The sequence below is a fragment of the Martes martes genome (assembly GCF_963455335.1).
Source record: "Martes martes genome assembly, chromosome: 12".
NCBI classification, from domain to species: Eukaryota; Metazoa; Chordata; class Mammalia; order Carnivora; family Mustelidae; genus Martes; species Martes martes.
Window position 1 is genome coordinate 22,983,339 of NC_137900.1, and position 20,595 is coordinate 23,003,933.

Consider the following 20,595-nt stretch of genomic DNA (forward strand, 5'->3'; position numbering starts at 1 on the left):
CCACATCCCCATTAGTGGTCACTCCAGCTCCTGTCTTTCCTTAGCCATGGCCATGACTGGCTGGTATATATTTTTAAGTGAAGAGTGACGACTTTCCTGGGCATTGTACTTTTACCAGTGTGTAGCCTCCTATGATTTTCATTAGAATTTGTAACGTGAAACTCAAACCACAGACTTTGTGGAGATGTCAGTATCTTGTTTTTTTTTTTCTAACTTTTTGTCACACAAACATTTTTTCCTCTGTATATAAAAATAGATTTTTCTGTCTCCACTGAAGCCTACATTATTTTTTCTCAATTCTGTTGTTTCAGAAATGAGAAAAATCAATGCCCCAATATTTAAAAAGTCCGACTAACCAGAGTCCTTATTAACTGTGGGTCATCATGGTCTCCTTCCCACTCCTTACAGTGCACAGAATCCGAGAGGCCAAGGCCTGCAAGGCCAAGCTGCTTGTTTTGCAGGTGAGGAAACAGATCTATCGTGGGCTGCTGACACGTCTGAGTCCACAGGCTAGTTAACAGCAAAGCTAGGATGATAATCCCCTTTTACTAGTATTCTAGTAAGAGATATTGGAAAAAAAAATGTTGTTTTAGGTTATCTACAAAGTCAGCTACCACGTGAATCTACATCAGGATGTTTCTTCTACAGCTTTGATCTGAGCATATGATTTTTTTTACCATTTTTTTTTTTTTTTTACATGTTCTCTTTTGAGACTCTGTAAGGACAAGATAAGTACCTTCAACCACAGGGCCCCAATCATTCACTGAAACATAGCAAAGAGCCAGGGCTCCAAAAGGATCTAAGAGCACAGTTCCGAGGCCCACACTGTCAGCTTCCACCGGGCCGTGTCTGGAGGACGCACGCCTCTGTGAGAAGCAAACAAGTCACAGACATCCAGGACTCTGGGCCTGAAGACCTGACAGGCCAAGGATGTTTGGGATTTAACTACTGCAACAGTTCTTCATCTGCGTTGACTTTCTGGAACTGGTCCCGGTCAGATTGGTAATGGATTTGCTGTCATCTTCATCGGTCCTTTTTTTCACTTCCCTGGGGGAAAGGGGCAGGGGAGAGAGGGAGAGAGAGACAGAGACAGAGAGAGACAGAGAGAGAGAGAGAATGCATTACTGAGGTACAAAACTAAACCACAAATGGTTCTGTAGAAATAAAAACAAGACGGCTGAAGCACTAGCTGTATGTCATCCGGACACTGTTCTTGGGAGGACCATGTGAATTTGTTGGGCCCCATTTTATATGTGCAGAAGCAAAGGCAAAGAAAGAAAGGTGAAGCGATTTCCCCTTGGCCACGTGGCTGGAGAAGCCACAGAGCCGGGCTTGGAACCACGCCTGAACTCTGAGCACAAGGCCATGCTCACGCATGCACGAGGCAGGCACACATGAGACACACATGCACAGGAACACACACGCACATGCACATGCACACACACACACACACGCACACCCTACTACTGCTCTCTCCTGTGGTCTCACATGCTTTCCAGTCTGCCACACGCACAGCTCACTCCTTAGCACTCTGGAACCTGGCTTCCATCGCCGACTAGTAGTTGCTGACCTTAACAAAAGCAATGATGACTTCAAAACCACTCTTTAATTATACAGGATCATGGAGATAATGATGAATGCTTAAAATCCAGGAAAAAAAAATTCCTTCTGCCTCTTCCTAATTTTCCTTTAGAATTAACAGCTAGAGGCTACAATGACAAAAGATCTCTAAAATCTTGTGAAAACCTCCTAGGGATAGTATCCTTCCAAGTGCATTCCTAGGGATGCCTGTGAAACATGTAGACCCTGAATGGCACTCCTAACTGTGACAGCTCATCCCCAGGAGGCCCCCAAACAATCCTACCTTCCCCATCAAGTCTGGGGAGCGGCCATCATCGGCTATCCCTTCACAGTACTGGCTCTGTGACTGCTTAGATCAACAGAATGCAGGGGAAATGGTGGGCTGGGACTCCAAGCCAAGCATTAATAAGGCCTAGCTGCTCTCAGCTGCCAGGGCTCCTCAGTGGAGAGGGCCAGCAGAGGGACAAGGACCCTGGTGGCAGACACCCAGCCTCAGCTTTACCCCCACGGCGCCTGACCACAAATGCATGAGACACCCCAAGCAAGAACCTTCCAACTAGAGGAGACTTCCAGCTGAGATCAGTCCAATTCTGATAATTTCAAGAAACTAAAATGTGGTAGTTGTTTCAGGCAACCACGTTTTGGTTTATTACAGAGCAGCAGATAACTGAACCTACTAAGAATTGGCATATTCCTAGTACAGCAACACTGTTCAAACAAAATATAATGTAATCTACATGTAATCTTAAAATTTTTAGTAGCCATATTAAAAAATGTAAAAAGAAACAGGTAAATTTAATTTTATTAATATATTTTAACTCAGTATAGAAAATATATTATCATTTAAGCATTTTATCAATAAAAATAATAATGAAGTATTTTATGATTTTTATACTGTCTTCAAAATCTAGTACACACTCAGTACCTACAGCACATCTCAATTTGGGTTCGTCACATTCAGGTGGCCCATGGCAGCCAAATTAGTCAGCAGGACTCCAGAAGGTGCGGATATGTGCTAACTTTTGAAAACCACTATACTGTGAGTTGGAAAGAAGATATCTCAGGAGAAGAAAAAAAAAAAGAAGAGGGAGGAATTAATTCTTGCTGAAGGCCAGCTAATAAATGCTATACTATATGTTTTCACATTTTTCTTATTTAATGCACATAAACAATTACACAACACAAACACACATGCAACCCTGACAGGTTACAGGCGAGATTATCCTCACTTCACAGACGAGGAAACAAAGACCCAGGAGAAGAAGGAAGGTACACAACACAACCCAGAACACTCCATAAGACTCGTTTCAGACTCCTGACCTCCAGAACTAGAATGTGATACACGTGCATTGCTGAAGCAACAACACTTGTGGGAATTTGTTACAGCAACAACAGAGAACTAATACAACTTCCAACTGCATCATCTCAGACATTTGGTCATTCAACAAATGCTCAATTTATGCCAAGCACTGGGACCCTTTATTAGTGAGCACTGAAGGAGAGAGAGAAGGCTAAACAAATCATTCCCAGGTCCCGAGACAGCTGCTAACACACATGCATGGTACACCAGTCATGCTGGTCTGCAGGGAAGGAAGGTGTTGTGGAGATGGGGCTGTGTGGACACTTTGACACTGGAGGGACCTCCTGAAAGAACAGGAATTGACCTTCGCTTAATGAGGAAAGGAGATTCTAGGTGCAAGGAACAGCATGCATAAAGGCAAGGAGACATAAAAGAGCTTGGCCACAAGTAGAATTAAGTTTGCTGTGTCTAGAGATTATCATTCCTTTGGGAAGTAAGATTAAGAGATGCAACCAGAAAGGTGGGTGAGGCCAGGCTGTGAGCGTTTGCACATGTTGGATACAGTCACGCCTCTGGAATTTCCTCTTGGTGGTGGGTGGGGATGTGGTTATGGAATTTTAAAAAGAGGTGGAGGTAAAAAATACAGAAATTGGAGAAGTCGCCAGCTAGAGACAGTTCTAGAAGCCCTGGGGATAGACATTAGGCAGAGAGAAAGTAAAGAAGAAGAGAATGTGGAATGCAATCCTGAGATTGCCAACAGGGGAGGAACAAGCCAATGCACCAGAGTGGTGGCAACAAGCCCCAATGTTGCCACTTAGCAGCTGTGTCACTTTGAGCAGGATGATTAAGCATCCTAGTCCTCCACTTTCTTTTCTGTGCAAGGGGTATACTAATCATAGCGCCTTCACAAGACAACTCACATCTCTCCCTTCTAGGAGGTCCAAAAGCTTCTATCAGCTACAATCATCTGACTGTCTGGTCAAATGTTTTCTCTCTCTCTCTCTGTTTTCCCCCCTCTCGTTACACTGCATGGCCTGCAAATATTCATTTCCTCGATACCACTACTGAACCATGTATGGGGCCTCCACAGGCTGAGAGCTCACAATAATGCAGACATTTTATTGAACCTGAAAGCAAGTATTAGGGAGGAAAAATACATACCCACATGGTCCATCTGGCCTTTGGTTTCTCTAATCCACCATAAGTACAGGCATGTCCCTCCCACTTCAAGGAAATCAGACAGATATTCCAAACACCTACAATAGGTGTAAGCCTGGGAACACTACACTCTTTGACCAAAACGACCACATGCTTGACAACTGCATGTAAGGTGACTCTATCTCATCAGCAGATTTCCTCCCAACAGGCTCAGCTCCTGGGCTGAATGGAAATAACAGCCTGAGCACTTCTTGCGGGTTTTTTTTTTTTTTTCTTTCAAATCTCAGACCATTGATCAATTAAACACTTTGGAACTTGAATCTACTGCAAAATGCACAAAGCTTGTGGTTCTGGTGCTGGCAAGTTCACTTGCCAATGGACAATGATTGTGATAAATGTCCTGTCAGCACTGCGAGGAAACTGCATTTCTAGGAAACACTTTTCCTGGGATTGAGAGGTTTCCAGAAAAAAGCAATACTAGTAGATCAGGGTGTTAACCAAACATTCATGGCCTCCCCTCAAAACAGAATTCTGTTTCAGACAGTGCAAATCCATAAACTCATCTAGCTCACATTTTATGACGAGACAGCATGAAAGCGGCCGTGATGGTAATTGTCTTGCAAGATCTAAATTGAGAACGTAACATATTTTACATTATACGTAACTTTCTAAAGGATGTAAAACCTTTTTTTAGATGATTTTATTTATTTATTTGAAAGAGAGAGAGATAGCAAGAGAGCATGAACAGTGGAGAGAGGGAGAAGCAGACTCCCCACTAAGCAGGGAACTCCATGTGGGACTCGATCCCAGGACTCTTGGATCATGACCTGAGCTGAAGGCAGACCCTTAACGGACTGAGTCACCCAGGTGCCTCAGGATGTAAAACTTTAAAAACGATCATTTCACCAGTGGCAACTCTACCATTTCCATGTAAGACTTAGGCACTTTAAAAAGCAAATCTGAAGGCAGGATATAAAGCAAATTAAAATTTTTTAACATTTGCTTTATTTATAATTTTCATATTTAACACATCGCTAACATAACGAAACCAGGGACCTCACACCAGGCCATAATGCAACAACAACAATAAAATAACTCCCTGGTGAGTGATTCCCAAGGAGGGACCTTGTGATCAAAAGGCCTCTGTGCATAGGTGTGCTGGGTAAGGAAGCACAAGGCTGTGTGGGGACAGCAGAGAAAGCATAGGCAGCTCACAGCCTCGCCCACCATTACGATACAATAAAGAGCATCGATTCGGCACTCTGGGTGTGACCGTGGCAATCTGGAGTCACTTTAACTGTAATATGATCCTGTAAGACAATTAATTCAGCACGAAGTAGCAACTGGTATTCCGTGGCATACCGGCGGTTCTGTGTAGAACCACAGACTTGCAGAACCAGAGAGGAGCCTGGGGGTTGCTTCTCCAGCCCCCTCCCTCATTTTACAGACTAGAGATGCCAAGAGAGAGGAGGGACTCGTCCGACTCCACAGCTGTTTGAGGGGAGATTTAAGACTGTACTCTGAGCCTCCTGCACCGTGGTCCTCCATTAAGTGGGGCAGGAGGCAACAGCCTGGCAGGAGGCCTGCGCACAGCATCCTTCTCTGCTGGGCCCACCAAAAGGTCAGCACCCCACTGCCAAAGCTAGGGAGCCCCACCCCGGCCCGCTGCGGTTCAGCTTTGGGCCCAGCAATGCTTAAAGACCTGCAGGTCCTCCCCAAACCCCCCCTAGCCCAGCAAGCAGAGCACTTCTACCCAGGAATCCCCGGGTATGTTGTAGCGAAGTGCCAGCACGAACACCTGAGAAAGGACCAACACCTACCAGTTCAGCAGTGAGTCCACCGTCAGTGCATCTCACCCAGTTTCCCCGCCGCCCCGCCCCCACTGCCTGTACTGAATGAGCCTTCTTTGGTCAAAATGGCCAGCGGCCCCTTCACACCCACAGGTACATGGAATCCATTATTTCACCCAGCTTAGTTTTACCTGGGCTCTTGTTTGACAAATGTGGTATGAGCCCATGATTCTCCTACTAATCACAGGCAGAAAACCATGTCATTCCCTTGAATCTACACAAGCTTAAATGTTTGCCTTTCTTCCACCTGATCTAGGTCACACTCAGAGTTAGCGCTGTCTTTGCTTCACACAAAGATGATTTCCAGCATGGTGCGGGCAGGTGGCTCTCTCTCGGACTGATATCAAAGGAGATAATGTTCAAAGATTCAGTTCGAGCCCAAGGCATCTGCCAAGGCCTGCCACAGACTAATGCCAAGCAGACCATTTAAAGTCCTGGGGCCCATTTCCTGATTTTCTCAAGTGAGGGCAAGGATCTTGCCCAAGGCCCCGGTCTAAGCAGCTGGTAAGCATTATAAACACCGAGTCATCAACAGAAAAGCAGCACTGGAACACTGCGATGTATTTTACTTGTCACTGTATAGGAGCAGAAGAAGCCATCTATCATACTAAAGCTAAGATTCTTATAAAATTTCACATATGATCAGAAAAAAACCTACACACCCCAAATTATGGCTTCACTTCATCAGCAATTAAAGATCACTGGCCTGATTTTGTTCATGCTCATTTTCTTTTCTTTTTTTCCTTTCTTTTTTCTTTTGGATATTTAATCTCTTCAGGCCAGTAAAGAATCATCTTTTCATTTGTGGCAGAAAACCAGGCAGAAGACGTAAATCTAAAAGATAATGTTGTTATTTCTTAAAATTCAAATTTACTCCAAGGATTAAAAAACACTCACATTTATATCCAAGTTCCTTGAGGATGTAATTTTCAGTCTAATCTACATCCCCAAATATTATTTATTATTAACACCACTGCCTGAGCTTAATAATTACCCGAGTAATTATTTTAGTAAAGTGCTTCCAACTGGCATGATACACAATTTGCTTTGTTGAGTTGCTTTTTTTCTCCTTTATCCCAGAAAATGTCATAATAGGCAGTTAATTTCATAATAGTCTCCTGTGTTTAAAATCTGGTTCCTGGAAATGATTCATACAAGTCAACTATTAGCTTTGCGGTGACATTTTGCAGAAATGTCAGCGACACCTCAGATGCACCTGCTTTGTTTGGCAGTAAAGGTGCTTTGCCAACAATCACAGTGAATAAGCAGCACTACCAGTTTTTCTAAAATCCGTGTTCAATTGTTTCTCTAACCACCACTGAAATACGAGACAGTGTTTTCCAATGTATATTCACATTATGGTCCAGAAATCGGGCATATGCACCAACTACGTGAAAAATACAATCCTGCATTCAGTTTTCCAAATATAGGACAACATTTTACCGAGCAAGATGGAGAACAGCTTCCACTATATTTGAGCCATCTTTGGCGCTGGTTTCACAGAATAATGCCCCATAGGTCTGTAGAAAAGAAATAAACACAATTAAATGAAGCCTTTACTTAAGGCTCCTGGAATTTTAGCTTTTGAAACCAACAAATAAAATAAACATATTCTCCTGTTGAGTATTCTAACAGCTAAGAAATAGGATTCATGGTTTTGATACTTTAAAAATAGTGAATTTGGGTCTTGTTATTCCAGACACAACAGCTCTGAGTCAGGGGACTTTTTATTTTGCCTTAAAAGCAAGCACAATACACCATTTCATGTTTTAAGGTTCTTATTCTCCACGGTCCTACCAGTTGCTACAAACGTTCTCTATCGGATAATCTGAGAGAGGTAAAAATGGTAGCTTAAGGTAACCACTCACGAATTAAATGTCCATCAAAATATGTCTCCTTTGGGCCAGCAGCTAACTCGCATCCCTTCACACTATCATCTTTGCCTTCAAGATTCAGTAACCTCCGTGTTGTTAAACCCAATGGATGCTGTCTAGGGCTCTATTATACTATCTCCCAGCAGTTGTGGATATGACCACTGATCATATCATTCTCCTGCTTCACAACTTTCAGTGTTTCCCATTCCTCTTCAAGTAACGCTCAGATGCTTCCCCACAGCTGACAAGGCCTCGCATCCACGTAGTCCCGGCCTAACTCCTAGTTTTACCCGCCACCCTCCTCCCTCGCTCTCAATGCTCTGGTTACTCTAATCTTCCCTCTGTTTCACTAATGTTCCAAATTCCCCCTTACCTCACGATCTTTGTACCTGCTGTTCCCATTACCTGGGTTATGCCCATCAACCCCCTTCTCCAGGCTGACTCCTACTTACTTTTTGAATTTTTCCATAATCCTCCCCTGAAATCAAGTTTCAGTGTTGTCTAAGCCTGGCATGTCCCTGCCAGGTCCTGCTATTAGGAAACCTCACAGCCCTCTGCGTTTTCTCTGTACTGCACTTGCCACAGCTGTAATTGATGAAGTTAGTTTTGTGCATCTTTGTCTGGAGACAATGTCCTTTAAGGAAGGAGAATTGCAGGGGCCTTGGGCCTGGGTGTAGGTGACACAATTCTGTGTGGGATAAGGGGAGGATGTCATGGCTGCTCTGGAGCATGGAGAGAGAGAACAAAAAGAGGGGGTAAGAGTCCACAGTGGGACCTTTACCCAGGAGCCTGGGGAAAATCTATAAAAATTCTACAATGAATGTGAATGAATTTCCAGTGGAAATGCGTAGCGTTGTTTCCAAGTTTTATGGCTAGGATGTTATGGGGTGACATGGAGGATCTCTCCGAGGCTACAGGAGGGTAGGGGTCACAAGATGTGTAAGTGAGCAAACCTTGGGAACTCTGAAATCGTGAAGAGGGGATAAACCTGGCATGTGGCAGGGAATCCATGCTCTCTAAGGGGGCGTGTGGGACGATGTGGCACGTGGATTACATACATTTCCTGCGTATCCCCCAGAAATGAACTACATGAAGACACGGGCTGTCTGCTGTGTGCTCCAGTCTTTCCTCCACACATGATCAAGTGCATACGATTAAACGTGTTGAATTAATCTCTTCTGTGCTTCGCTGCCTAGCTCTGATGTTTAGCATGTTTGGTTCATAGTTTTAAAGATTTTATTTATTTATTTGACAGAGAGAGATCACAAGTAGACAGAGAGGCAGGCAGAGAGAGAGAGAGGGAAGCAGGCTCCCTGCCAAGCAGAGAGCCCGATGCGGGACTCGATCCCAGGACCCTGAGATCATGACCTGAGCCGAAGGCAGCGGCTTAACCCACTGAGCCACCCAGGCGCCCTGGTTCATAGTTTTAAAACTTAAAACAAGAAAGATTTTCCAACTTAAAACAGTGGCACTGACCCTTGTTTTTACAGTCCACGTGCCATACTACAGCGCAGGCTGTCCACGGGCTGAAGCAGACCACAGAGGCAGCCGTATCAAATCAGACTGCAATGGCGTGGACTTAGCCACCCGCAGGTACCTCTGATGCCTTGTTTGGGAAAGACAGGTCCTAAGGGGGCCCTGGAGCAGCCTCACACACTGGTAATAACGGGAGATAAATGCTGCCCCCAGTAATAAACTGGATCGAAATGAGTCTCATGTTCTATACAAGCATACAACCAAAAATAATTTTAGACTACTCAACTAAGCACAAATCTTAGAGAAAAAAAAACAACTTTCCAAATTCTCTTCCAGCCAGGTAACACACTGCCCTTCGGCACAGTAACCTTTTGGAACTAAACCATGTTTTCTAAACAGGACACCCATTATTTTTCCTTGACGTGGATTCCAGAACTAGGAGGAGTCCAGGAACTGGCCGAGGGTGAGGAGGAAGGCAGGATACTTCTGGTTCCTTTGTCAATGCTCTTCAATGGGGAAAATTGCCCAAGTGATCATTTTACCTCCATGAGAGGTTTAATCCTTGGTACAATTACTTACATTCATTAAAGTGTGTGTGGCGAGGGTGGGGGTCGGGAGGGCACCTGCGTGGCGTAGTCAGTTAAGTGTCTGCCTTTGCTCAGGTCCTGGGATCAAGCCCTGTATCAGGCTCCCTATTCAGTGGGGAGCCTGTTTCTCCCTCTCCCTCTGCCCCTCCACTCCCCACCCCCGCTCATGCTCAAGCGTGCTCTTTCTCTCTCACTCTCAAATAAATAAATTTTAAAAAATAAAATAAAAATAAAAAAATAAAGGGCAGGGGGACACTGGGAGTTCTGCCTGAATAAGAAGGCCAGTAGTCCCATCAGAAGGGGTGAGTTGTCAAAGCACCTTGTTAATCGAATGTAGACGGGAGTGAAGGGTCGCCAACTGCAAAGCTCATGAATGGCTACGTCTATTCCAACAGCCCCATTTCACCCTTACCATGGCCAGTTTTTCTCCCAAGTATCCTGGGACACAATTCTGTTCCTCTGCTCCAGCAGCATCACGGAGATCAGCCTTGTTTCCTACCAACATGATAGGAACACTCTCCTGGGTTGCATCCTGCCAGGGGAAAAAATGATGTGTGTTCATCAAACACTGAACAAGTTCCACTGACAACAGCAGCTTCCACTCTCCAAATGCCCCGTGGGTTCTGCATGACCTGGAGGTCATATATTCCAGCCTCAAAATCTCTCTACAGAGAGCCAAACTACTTCCCATCACCAAGCGAAAACACTGAACTTCCGAGAGGTTAAACAAGAATTTGCAAAGGCCAGGGCCACAGTGCAAATGCTCCCCATCACCCCTGCCACCAGACGAACCAATATGAACTCAAGGGGCCTGACCACAGAGCTATATTTGGCTGTGGCACCCACACAATTTTCTGTGACTTTCACTCCAAACGGTGCTGATAACAAGTCAACTTCATTATCTCAGGCACAAAACACACAGGAAGATCCCTCAGCCATAACGGGATAAAAACAGAATGTGGGCGTTCCACACTCACTGCAGTCCGGTTCACAACAAAAGCAAAATGTGAAGGTCCTAAAGGTTAACATTTTTCTTACGAGGAGTCAATTACCGATCATTTGAAGGAATCGATTCTAAGGCTAATGCTCCCAAATCCACCTTTGCAGGTCCACATGAAACATGGGGAACAGAGCTGCATCGGAGGCCACCCCTCCCACCACCTGGCCGCTATACCGGCTGTGGCCCAGAAATCAGGTGAAACGCTTCATGTTTCTGCCTCAGTTTCCCCACTGGTAAAATGAAGGGGTTAGTAAGGGCACACTGCACCTAAGCAGGCTCTAATGAGAACAGAGAAAGCTAGCCTGACTGGCCCAGAAAAACAGGGTTTTGGTTCCCACACAAGAGCAGCAGCCCTGACTTTTGGCCGTGACCCTCTGCCGGGCCTCCAGGTACCAGCTGTGCTTCCGGTTTGGTGCTACACCTGCCACAGGATCAAGAAACGAGCCTTGAAAACAATGAAAACATCTGATTTCCCTTCTCTTCAGACCATTCTCCTCCGACCAAGGGCACCGAAGTGTAGTAACAGCAGAGGGGAGATGGGAATGGAGGGCCGTCCCTGAAACTAGGTGTCCATCGATGTGTTCATTAACCGTGTTCTTCTGCAAACTGTTCAGATTCCAAGGGGGCAACTTTGGAAGCCGCTCAACAAATACTCACTTAAGTGAGCCAAGAACCCAAGCATCTAAGTGACTTCCCTAAGTTATGTCAGTAAATACAGGCAACTCCTTCCAGTCTTGTCTCAAACAACATCAGGCCCTTTACTCTGCCCTCTTGTGTCCACAATATTTATCATTCTCTATCATTCCATTTATTTTATTTACTTGTTTGTTGCTTATTATGTTTCCCCTACTTGGATACAAGCTCCCCTACTGTGGGCGTATTCCAGGCTCTGGAACCTGCACAAAGGAGGGACTCCAAAAATACTCCGGAATGTGAAAAAGTCGGTTAGAGATCTCATGTCTCAAGTGTCTCCTCAACTCAACGTTCACCCAAGCATTCAACCAATACATTACTCACGACAGGTAAGTAAATGGCCACCATTTAATTTTACCCATGATTTTATTGCGCAATTTTGTAGCTCAGTAGTTTTTATCGAAATGTATTAATTATTAATTCACCACTGACATTCCATTACCCCGAAGCCCTTGGGCCTATCCCAACAATCACACTCTCAGTTTCCACCTGTGACTCTAGTGGCCACATAAACTGTCCCTACAGAATGTCCTTCAGTTAGAAAGGGCCATGGCAAAGGTTTGTCATGCCCTTTTTTCCCAAAGGTAGAAGTCAAAAGCCAAGTAGTATCTAATTTTTCCCCATGACAAATTCAAGAGTTCATCTTGAATATAGTTTTTGTCCTTTTCAGACCCTATGAAAGGTGATCCACAGAGCTGTAAAGGTCACTTACCACGTGTAGGTGATTAGCAAAGGATGGCAAATTATGGGGTCCAGGCACACTAGCTGTGGTGGTCACTAACGGCTATTTCAACACTCTGACTGACCTTGCCTTTGGGCCGCCAGTCCGTGCACATCATGCAAAGACTTAAAATGCAGACTACGTCCAAAAGTTTTAACAATAAAAAGTTTTGCTGTGGATTTTAAATTTTCTGTGGGTACGAGTCCATTGGGATGATGTTATTCTCTGGACTTATCGTTCTACCCCAGGGAGGTCTGTCTGTTCCCGTAAGCAGACGCTTCTCCTCTGTGCGTGGAATGTACCTAGGAACTCCACTCTGGACACCAAAAGCTTCTTTTCTCAACCTGCTGCTTACTCTGGCTCCTTAACACAGCAGCAACCAGGGCTGACTCAGGAGATCCAAGGCCCCCTTCAATCCCTCCCCTCTAAATAACCATAAACCAGGGTCATACACTTTCTCCAACTCAGGTTTCTCATAAAAAATGAGAGTAACATTACACTTCTTATTTCTTTCCTCAGATATGTTACAAAGATGTATATAACATGTGGAAATTTTGTGAAGTAAAAATGCTACATAAACATCAACACACTTGCATCATATTTATAAAATTTTAGGTCATGATATTTCGCTAGGACAAAATGCACATTTCTTTGTCATTTTTCAGATCATTTCTTCAGTTAGAAAGATAATATAATTCTATTTTCTTACAGGGTATAACATAGGCCCAATGGAAGACTCTAGAAGCTAAGTTGATATACAGCGATCAGTTCTTGCACTGTTTAATGCCTGTTAAAAATTAGAGATAATATGCTTAATTGAAAAATTCTATTAGCCACTAGTTTTTTTTTTTTTCCAAGAGAGTATATTGAAGCTTGAACTGAATTTTATCTTAATTAATAACCCGTTGGTAGCACACTAAGTGTGGTCAAAATCATTTCCTACTTCTAGAAATTATTTACCATGAAACCAAAGGATATGAAAGCTCCTCAGATGAAAGACACCATATCATTTAACCAAAAAAAAAAAAAAAAAAAAAGCAGCACAGTTGTCACCATGTTTAAGATACCACTTGGTTAAAAAAAAAAAAAAAAAGTTTTACTGATTTTTGAGACTCTAAAAAAAGAAAAAAAAAACCATTTTGTATTTCAGGGGCACTCAAATTACCACCAGAATAAGGTTGAGGACACAGGTGCTAACGGAGCTGGGCCTTGCACGTGCTGATATCTGGCACACATGGGGGCCCCGTGCACACCCAGTCACATACACACCACCCCAGGCATTAAGAGTCGCTTCTTCTCAGGTTGCCCACATTTGCAGTTACTTCCAAAGGGGTTATGATTTTATCTGTAAGAAAACCAGAAGTTTTATTCCCAGAAGCTCCCTTCAGTGGTATCCACGGCTCTGGGGAAACTCGCTCGGCTACCGAGGAAGAGACCAATACTGCCAAGTGCCATGAGACACTCCCCCTCTCACACCCAGTCAATGCTCTCTAATGGTGTGCACGTCAACAAAGAAGAGAAACCGCGTCTTCTAAGATGGCCCATGACGCCCGTGTAGTTTTTTGTTTGTTGCTGTGTTTTGATATCTTACCTCGATCATGTCCACCCATTCTCGAACACTGAGAAAGCTTTTCTCGCACGTAACATCATACAACAGCAGAACGCCATCTGCTCTTCTGAAGTAAGACTTGGCGATACTTCTGAACCTGGCAAAGAGGAAAGCGTGTAAATACCAGTTCTAATCAGCCTGTTGGTCAGGTGCTACCCTTTCTTCATCTCTTTCATTCTCACTTTTTTCTCCTTTTCTAAGATAAGCCTCCATTTAGAAGAATCTCACGGCAACCTTGCACTGGGACAGAGCCACCTCAGAGGGCTGGAACGACTCAGTGGGGGGGAACAGAATAATTTGGGGTATGATCTACGAGAGCCAAACAATTTCTCCAAGAATATCTATAAACCCAAAGTATAACCAGGACAAGGCTGAGAGTATAATTTCTAAAAATTTCAGGTCCTGCAACAAGCTCCCAAACCCATGTGTGGGACACAGGGAAGGAGGGAAGGAGAGGCCCGAGAGAGAAAACTGTGGTCTGGGGGTGGGGAGGGAGTACTGGGGGGGTGGCATGGAAGAGGGCCTAATGGTGCGGAGTGCACAGCATGTCAGCTTTACACACACGGCACGTGGGCCGGTTTGCTAGCGCAAGAGCACACCCCTGCATGTGTGTCCCAACTCTAAACCAACTGCAACACTTAACAGCATCTTTAAAAAGGCCACGTCGACTACAAATGTTTTTTAAATACTGAAAGTCTCAGTGTCCTAGAGAATGCGAGTTCCCTGCAAGCAGCTTTTGTGGATTTGTGTCTGTTTCCTGTTGAATCTTTGGAGCCTAAATGGTGCCTGGTACGGGCACATATGGGTACGCAGCCCATCCTCGCTAGCTGAGCAACTGGGGAGATGCTATTTCTGAAGAGTTAGGCAGGATTAAAACCTACACTTGATCCTTCTGGTCATCGGCAATGCAGGCAAGAGAAGGCAAGGTCACCAGACATGAGTCTTCTACTTAGTTGGTGCCTCTGCCCTTGAATGGAGGGGAGCTGACAGATTCCCTTTTCTGTCTTTTATTGAGCCTGGCTAAGTGCCTCCTCACACCGGCACTGCATTCCAGGAGTGCTGCCTCGCCTACGTTCTCTCGTTCAGAAAGGGCACTCTCCTTTTGCCAACTGAACAGCGGCTCAGAGGAAGCCTGAAGACCTCCACACACAACTGACAGGTAAATGAAGGAGGAAAGAATGTGGGGACATGCAAACATTCCCCAAATCCTAACGCACTATGTAATTACACAGTGTATTATAATTATAGGATTATGAGCATCAAAAACCACCAAGCGTCCCAACGAGGCTCGTCCATGCAGACTGAAGGTGAGCCCACAGCGCTGTGGGAAGCACTTGCCTCTCCTGACCAGCCGTATCCCAGAGCTGCAGGACTGTGCGCTCTCCATCCACAAGGAGAGTTTTCATCTGAAAATCGACTCCTGAAAGGAATTACAAGAGAACGTAGGGACCATGACGTAAATAATGTCACCGGTTTTGACTCTCAAGCCCTCTGTAGATAAGACAAAAGCCAATAAGGCAAAGCTCAATGGGTTAGAGAGGGATGAATGTACCCTTCAAGGAGAGCGACCTTCAAACACTAATTACAAGTCAGAACACACATGTGCGTGCAGATGCACCCTCTGCAGGTTGGCTGAGCTGGGGAAGGCTTTCGGCTACAGGCAAAAGGAAAATCTACGTTCTGTTTGTCCGTGTGATTACATGAAGTCGGTATATCTCTGCATGTTTATGTGTGTGTGCTTGTGTGCATGTGGACGTGTGTACATGTGCATGTATCTGTGTGTGGATATGTGGGAGGTGTGCATATACACCATGCTCTTGAGCAACCGAACAAAACACAGTGGTCTTTTCAGGAACCAAATCAAAGTGAACTTGCAGATTTGTTATTTTGAGGGGTATGATGAAGAACCATGAATTTACAACGATGCCCATTGTGAAGAGGGTATAATCAATCTGGTTTAATATTTCTCATCATCAAAATAAGAACTCTTAAGATAAAGAAGAAAGGTAAATGATAATTTGTAAACCTTCAACTCCTTTTACTGATTAGTATGCAAATTTGGGAAATCAGGACACTTCCTCTCGTTCTCAGAACTGCTTACTCCTGTATTCCGCTGTAAAGGAGGGGAAGGGATCATACACCTGGCTATGATTTTGACCACGACCAAGTGGCCATCAACAATGTCACTTTGCCAAGGGACAGCTTATCAGAAAAGCTTCCGCCGGTCACCTTGTGTAAAACTGCACCTCTCTCCAAACTTCATCTTTTTTTCACCCATTGCTGTCCTTTGGGGTGAAGTTTCCTTGCAGGCTGGGATTTAGTTGCCTCTGTTCATTTTGTGTCCTTAGCACTTACAGCAGTATCGTGCTCCTAGGAGAACTCAGGAACTGTCTGCTGAATAAATGAATCTGTCATCTCTGGCTCTAAGCTTGGTCTGGTTGCTGTGACTGGCTAAGTGGATACCTCTGTCCTTTTTCAGTCTTCTTTTCCTAAAGTTGGGCCTTCACCAAAACAGAAGACCATTCTGTAGATAAGGATACACACACACACACACACACACACACACACACCCCTATATCTTATATATGTATACAGAGAGATCTGCGTATATACTTTCTATGGAAAATAAAATCAAGCTAAAAGGTCATTTCCCCATTACCAACTGGAGAAGGAACCATACCCAGGGTGGCACTTGTATTTCCTCGAAATTCATTCTTGCAGAGCCTCATGAGGAAACTAGACTTCCCCACTGCAGCATCCCCAGCAAGCACAATCTTGTAAGACTTCTGTGAGCTGGAAGATTTATGGTCGCCATCCACCATGTCTGTCTAGGGGGACAAAGCCACAGTGGGTGACAAAGGTCGTGCCAGTTGTCTTCCTAATAAGTTATAAGGCACCGGAAATTCACAGTGTTCATGAATAAAATATCCCAGAAACTACCTACCTGTGGTGACAGAGCTGAGATGGGCTTTCTTGAAGAACTGACGATGCTGCCCTCACTAGTGGACCCCTGGGGTTTCCAGTCTAAGATGGCAGCCACACCTTCGGCACCAAACATCTCTTCATCCCTTATATCAGGAACCTGGTTTTTGTTATTATTTTTTTTTTTTAGTCAGCCATTAAAAAACCAAGTCTCTCATTACACATATATATTATGGATATTATGGATTAAAGAGAAGAAAAATATGCAGATGAATCTATAGTCAGTTCTGTTATGGAACAGAGTAGCCCCAAATGGCAATCTGTGAAAATTTCTCCCTACCCTGATGAAGAAAAATACATTCTACTGACTATATTTCATATTTATAACCTTTAAGTCGTATTCCCATGACAGATACAAGTCAAACAGGGTGATAGATTTCTACCGAAGGTATGGCCCTGGGGCTTTCTAGGGCTTACATCTATGTCTGAAGCATCACCCCCAGAGCTCTCCTGCATGCCGTGTGACCTCTGAAGTGCCCTCTGGTGCTTGTATTCCACCTCTGAGTCATATTCGTTGGAGTCTCTCAGGGTAGACAAGCCGCTGTCAAAGCAGCTCTCAGGAAGGCTGTCCACCTCACAATTCATCCTCTGCATAGGGTCACAGAGGGCCAATGAGTCACAGTCCTCATCCACGTAGGAGGAGCGGGATGACCTGGTGATAAAGGAGAAGACAGCTCTACCCGAGAGTTCACAAAGCTCAGGACTACACAGCAACGGACTCAAGAAGACCAACAAATCTCCCTTTTGCCAAGAATCATGATGTAGTCCATGACTATGCATCAGGGGAAACAAAATGTTCAGAGCAACACCAGCTCATTCTATGCAACAATAAATTAAGATAAAGACACTCAATTCTAATATTTAATTAAAATGAAGCCATTTTTAAAAATCACATTCTGTATTTCCTAATAAGAAAGGAATTGCAGTGTCCAGAGCATAAATGCAATCCCAAGTTAAGAAAAATGTATGCGGGAGATGTGAACCTTTTTACTCTAATGTGGTCAGACCATACTCCAAATAGTTTGTCCATTTCTGGATAACAGCTCTACTTTTTTTTTTTTTTTAAAGATTTTATTTATTTATTTGATAGACAGAGATCACAAGTAGGCAGAGAGGCAGGCAGAGAGAGAGGAGGAAGCAGGCTCTCCACGGAGCAGAGAGCCCGATGCGGGGCTCGATCCCAGGACCCTGGGATCATGACCCGAGCCAAAGGCAGAGGCTTTAACCCACTGAGCCACCCAGGTGCCCCAACAGCTCTACTTTTTAAAAGGGATGCTGACAACCTAGATGGGAAACGTAACCATGATGACTGCGAGACTCAAAATCCTCGGACACAAGAAACTGTGCCATGAGCTCAACTTCAGTCTTATTGGTGTCCCTCTTCAAATCCTCAGAGAAGCTGACACATGAAGATGAAGAATACATTCTCCTAGGTTGCACAAGACAAAATAAGGGCCAACTGATAAGCTTTTCTAGGAGTCATATTTCTTTTTTTTTTTAAAGATTTTATTTATTTATTTGACAGAGAGAGAGATCACAAGTAGGCTGAGAGGCAGGCAGAGAGAGAGGAAAGGAAGCAGGTTCCCTGCTGAGCAGAGAGCCCGATATGGGGCTCGATCCCAGGACCCTGGGATCATGACCTGAGCTGAAGGCAGAGGCTTTAACCCACTGAGCCACCCAGGCACCCCAGGAGTCATATTTCTAATCAACATGGTAAAAATGACAGGCAATTAGAAAGGTGTGGTACCAGAATATGACACAGGGAGTTTTCTGCCACTAGGTGTTGATACATAGTCTAGTAAGACGCTTGTAGAAGAAGTTTCACAGGGAGGTCTCCCGGATAAAGGCAGGAACCCCTGGCTTCTATGGAGGTTACCATTTGTGAAACTCTCTAACATCTTATAAGTGAGGGAGAAATTAACATCCAACAAAAGAATCAAAAGAAGCCGCATTATTTCCCTATTTACTTTTGCTTTTCCATTTGATTTTCCCAAAAATCTGTTTATACTGAAATAATGGGGCACATGCATGGCTCAGTCAGTTAAGTGTCAGACTCTTGATTTTGGCTCAGTTCATGATCTCATGGTCATTGAGATTGAGCTGCTCATTGGGCTCTGTGCTCAGGGTGGAGGTTGCTTGAGATTCTCTCTCTCTCTGCTCCCCACCCCATCATGAGGAACAGGAGGAGAAGGAGAAGGAGAAGGAGAAGGAGAAGGAGAAGGAGAAGGAGAAGGAGAAGGAGAAGAAGAAGAAGAAGAAGAAGAAGAAGAAGGAGAAGGAGAAGGAGAAGGAGAAGGAGAAGAAGAAAGGGGGGAGGAGGAGGAAGAACAACAGGAACAGGAAGGAAGGAAGGAAGGAGAGGGAAGGAGAGAGGAGATGAGAGAAGAGGAAAGAAAAAAGAAAAGAAGAAAAACAAGGGCCACAGCCTGTTTAAAGATTTTTTTTTTTATTATTTCTTTATTTGACAGAGGGAGAGATCACAAGTAGGCAGAGAGGCAGGCAGAGAGAGAGGGGGAAGCAGGCTCTCTCCTGAGCAGAGAGCCCGATGCGGGACTCGATCCCAGGACCCTGGGATCATGACCTGAGCTGAAGGCAGAGGCATTAATCCTCTGAGCCACCCAGGCGCCCCAGGGCCACAGCCTGTTTAGTCTCCATTACACTGGAGCACCATCTCGGGTCACTTGGCAAACACTGTCTCATCAGAATGAGGAAATGGGCAGAGTATATAGTCCACAGAGATAAAAACAGTAAGAGACGAATATGTTCAGAAAACAGAGGGTGATCTCAATATAAATAAGTATAAGTGACATAAGTCTGAGAAGTCAAAAATATTTTGGTGCCAGGGTGCCGGGGTAGTGCAGTTGGCTAAGTGTCGGACTCTTGGTTTTGGTTCATGTCATGATCTCAGTGTTGTGAGATGGAGTCCCATGTTGGGCTCCGTGCTCAGCTCTGAGTCTGCTTGAAGCTCTCTCTCCTTCTCCCTCTTCCCCTCCCGCTCATGTGCTCTCTCCCCAAAATAAATAAATAAATCTTTTAAAAATCTATTTTAGTACCATTAGCAAATGCTTAAAATTAACGAAAAAAGTAAGAACCACCAAACTCTCCCTAAATATGTTACTTAATTACAAAGTCTTTCTCCTGGAGGCATATTCAGACCATATTGTTAACTAGCTAGCTCTGTGTGTCTGTGTGCATACATACAGTTTTTTGTTGTTCCATCATTTATGAAATTATCCTTCTAAAACTTTTAGCCACACTATAAGGAATCTAAGAAAACCATTCTCATTATAATATAGTACAAACTCCTTCAGCTCCATATCATTATTAATCAACTTTTTAAAAAAACATTCAGATTTTTGAGAAGAAGGGAAGAAGTGAAATACAGAATTGAGAAATCACTTCCATGAATACCTAGACTCCAAATTTAAAATATAGGTACAGATCAGATTTTCTCAAAGTCAACATATATGTACCCTTTAAAAAAGTAAACTATTCTTACCTGTCCCCCAAATATTTTCATAAGTATGTGCAAATATAGAACAAGCTATATTTTCATTACAAATCTTAGAAAAACACAAAACTAAAACAAGTATACAAGTTAAAATCCAGTAAGGTCACAAAAGCAACAAAATTAAATTTAAAACATGCTTTTAAGTTTTTATATTAGCATCAAAAACTTCTGATATTAAAACAATGACTTTCCAGAGAGGACATCAGGCCAAACCCTGGTGGCCCACTGGCTATTATTCAGGGTGATGAGAACA

General features: G+C 44.0%; 1 protein-coding gene across 1 annotated transcript in view; it reads right to left on the bottom strand.

Annotated features, from left to right (window-relative positions):
- Nucleotides 1–219: 219 nt before the first annotated feature.
- Nucleotides 220–20,595, bottom strand: part of LOC308353139 (ras and EF-hand domain-containing protein) — a 75,426-nt gene continuing 55,050 nt past the window's right edge. The window contains exons 10-17 of the mRNA XM_080819864.1: nucleotides 17,249–17,483; nucleotides 16,794–16,931; nucleotides 16,530–16,677; nucleotides 15,188–15,269; nucleotides 13,832–13,946; nucleotides 10,239–10,358; nucleotides 7,333–7,409; nucleotides 220–1,047 (exon numbers count right to left, since the gene is read on the bottom strand). Of these exons, the coding sequence (XP_080675990.1) occupies nucleotides 942–1,047; nucleotides 7,333–7,409; nucleotides 10,239–10,358; nucleotides 13,832–13,946; nucleotides 15,188–15,269; nucleotides 16,530–16,677; nucleotides 16,794–16,931; nucleotides 17,249–17,483 (1,021 nt within the window). The 3' untranslated portion in view covers nucleotides 220–941. The remainder of the gene's footprint in view (nucleotides 1,048–7,332; nucleotides 7,410–10,238; nucleotides 10,359–13,831; nucleotides 13,947–15,187; nucleotides 15,270–16,529; nucleotides 16,678–16,793; nucleotides 16,932–17,248; nucleotides 17,484–20,595) is intronic.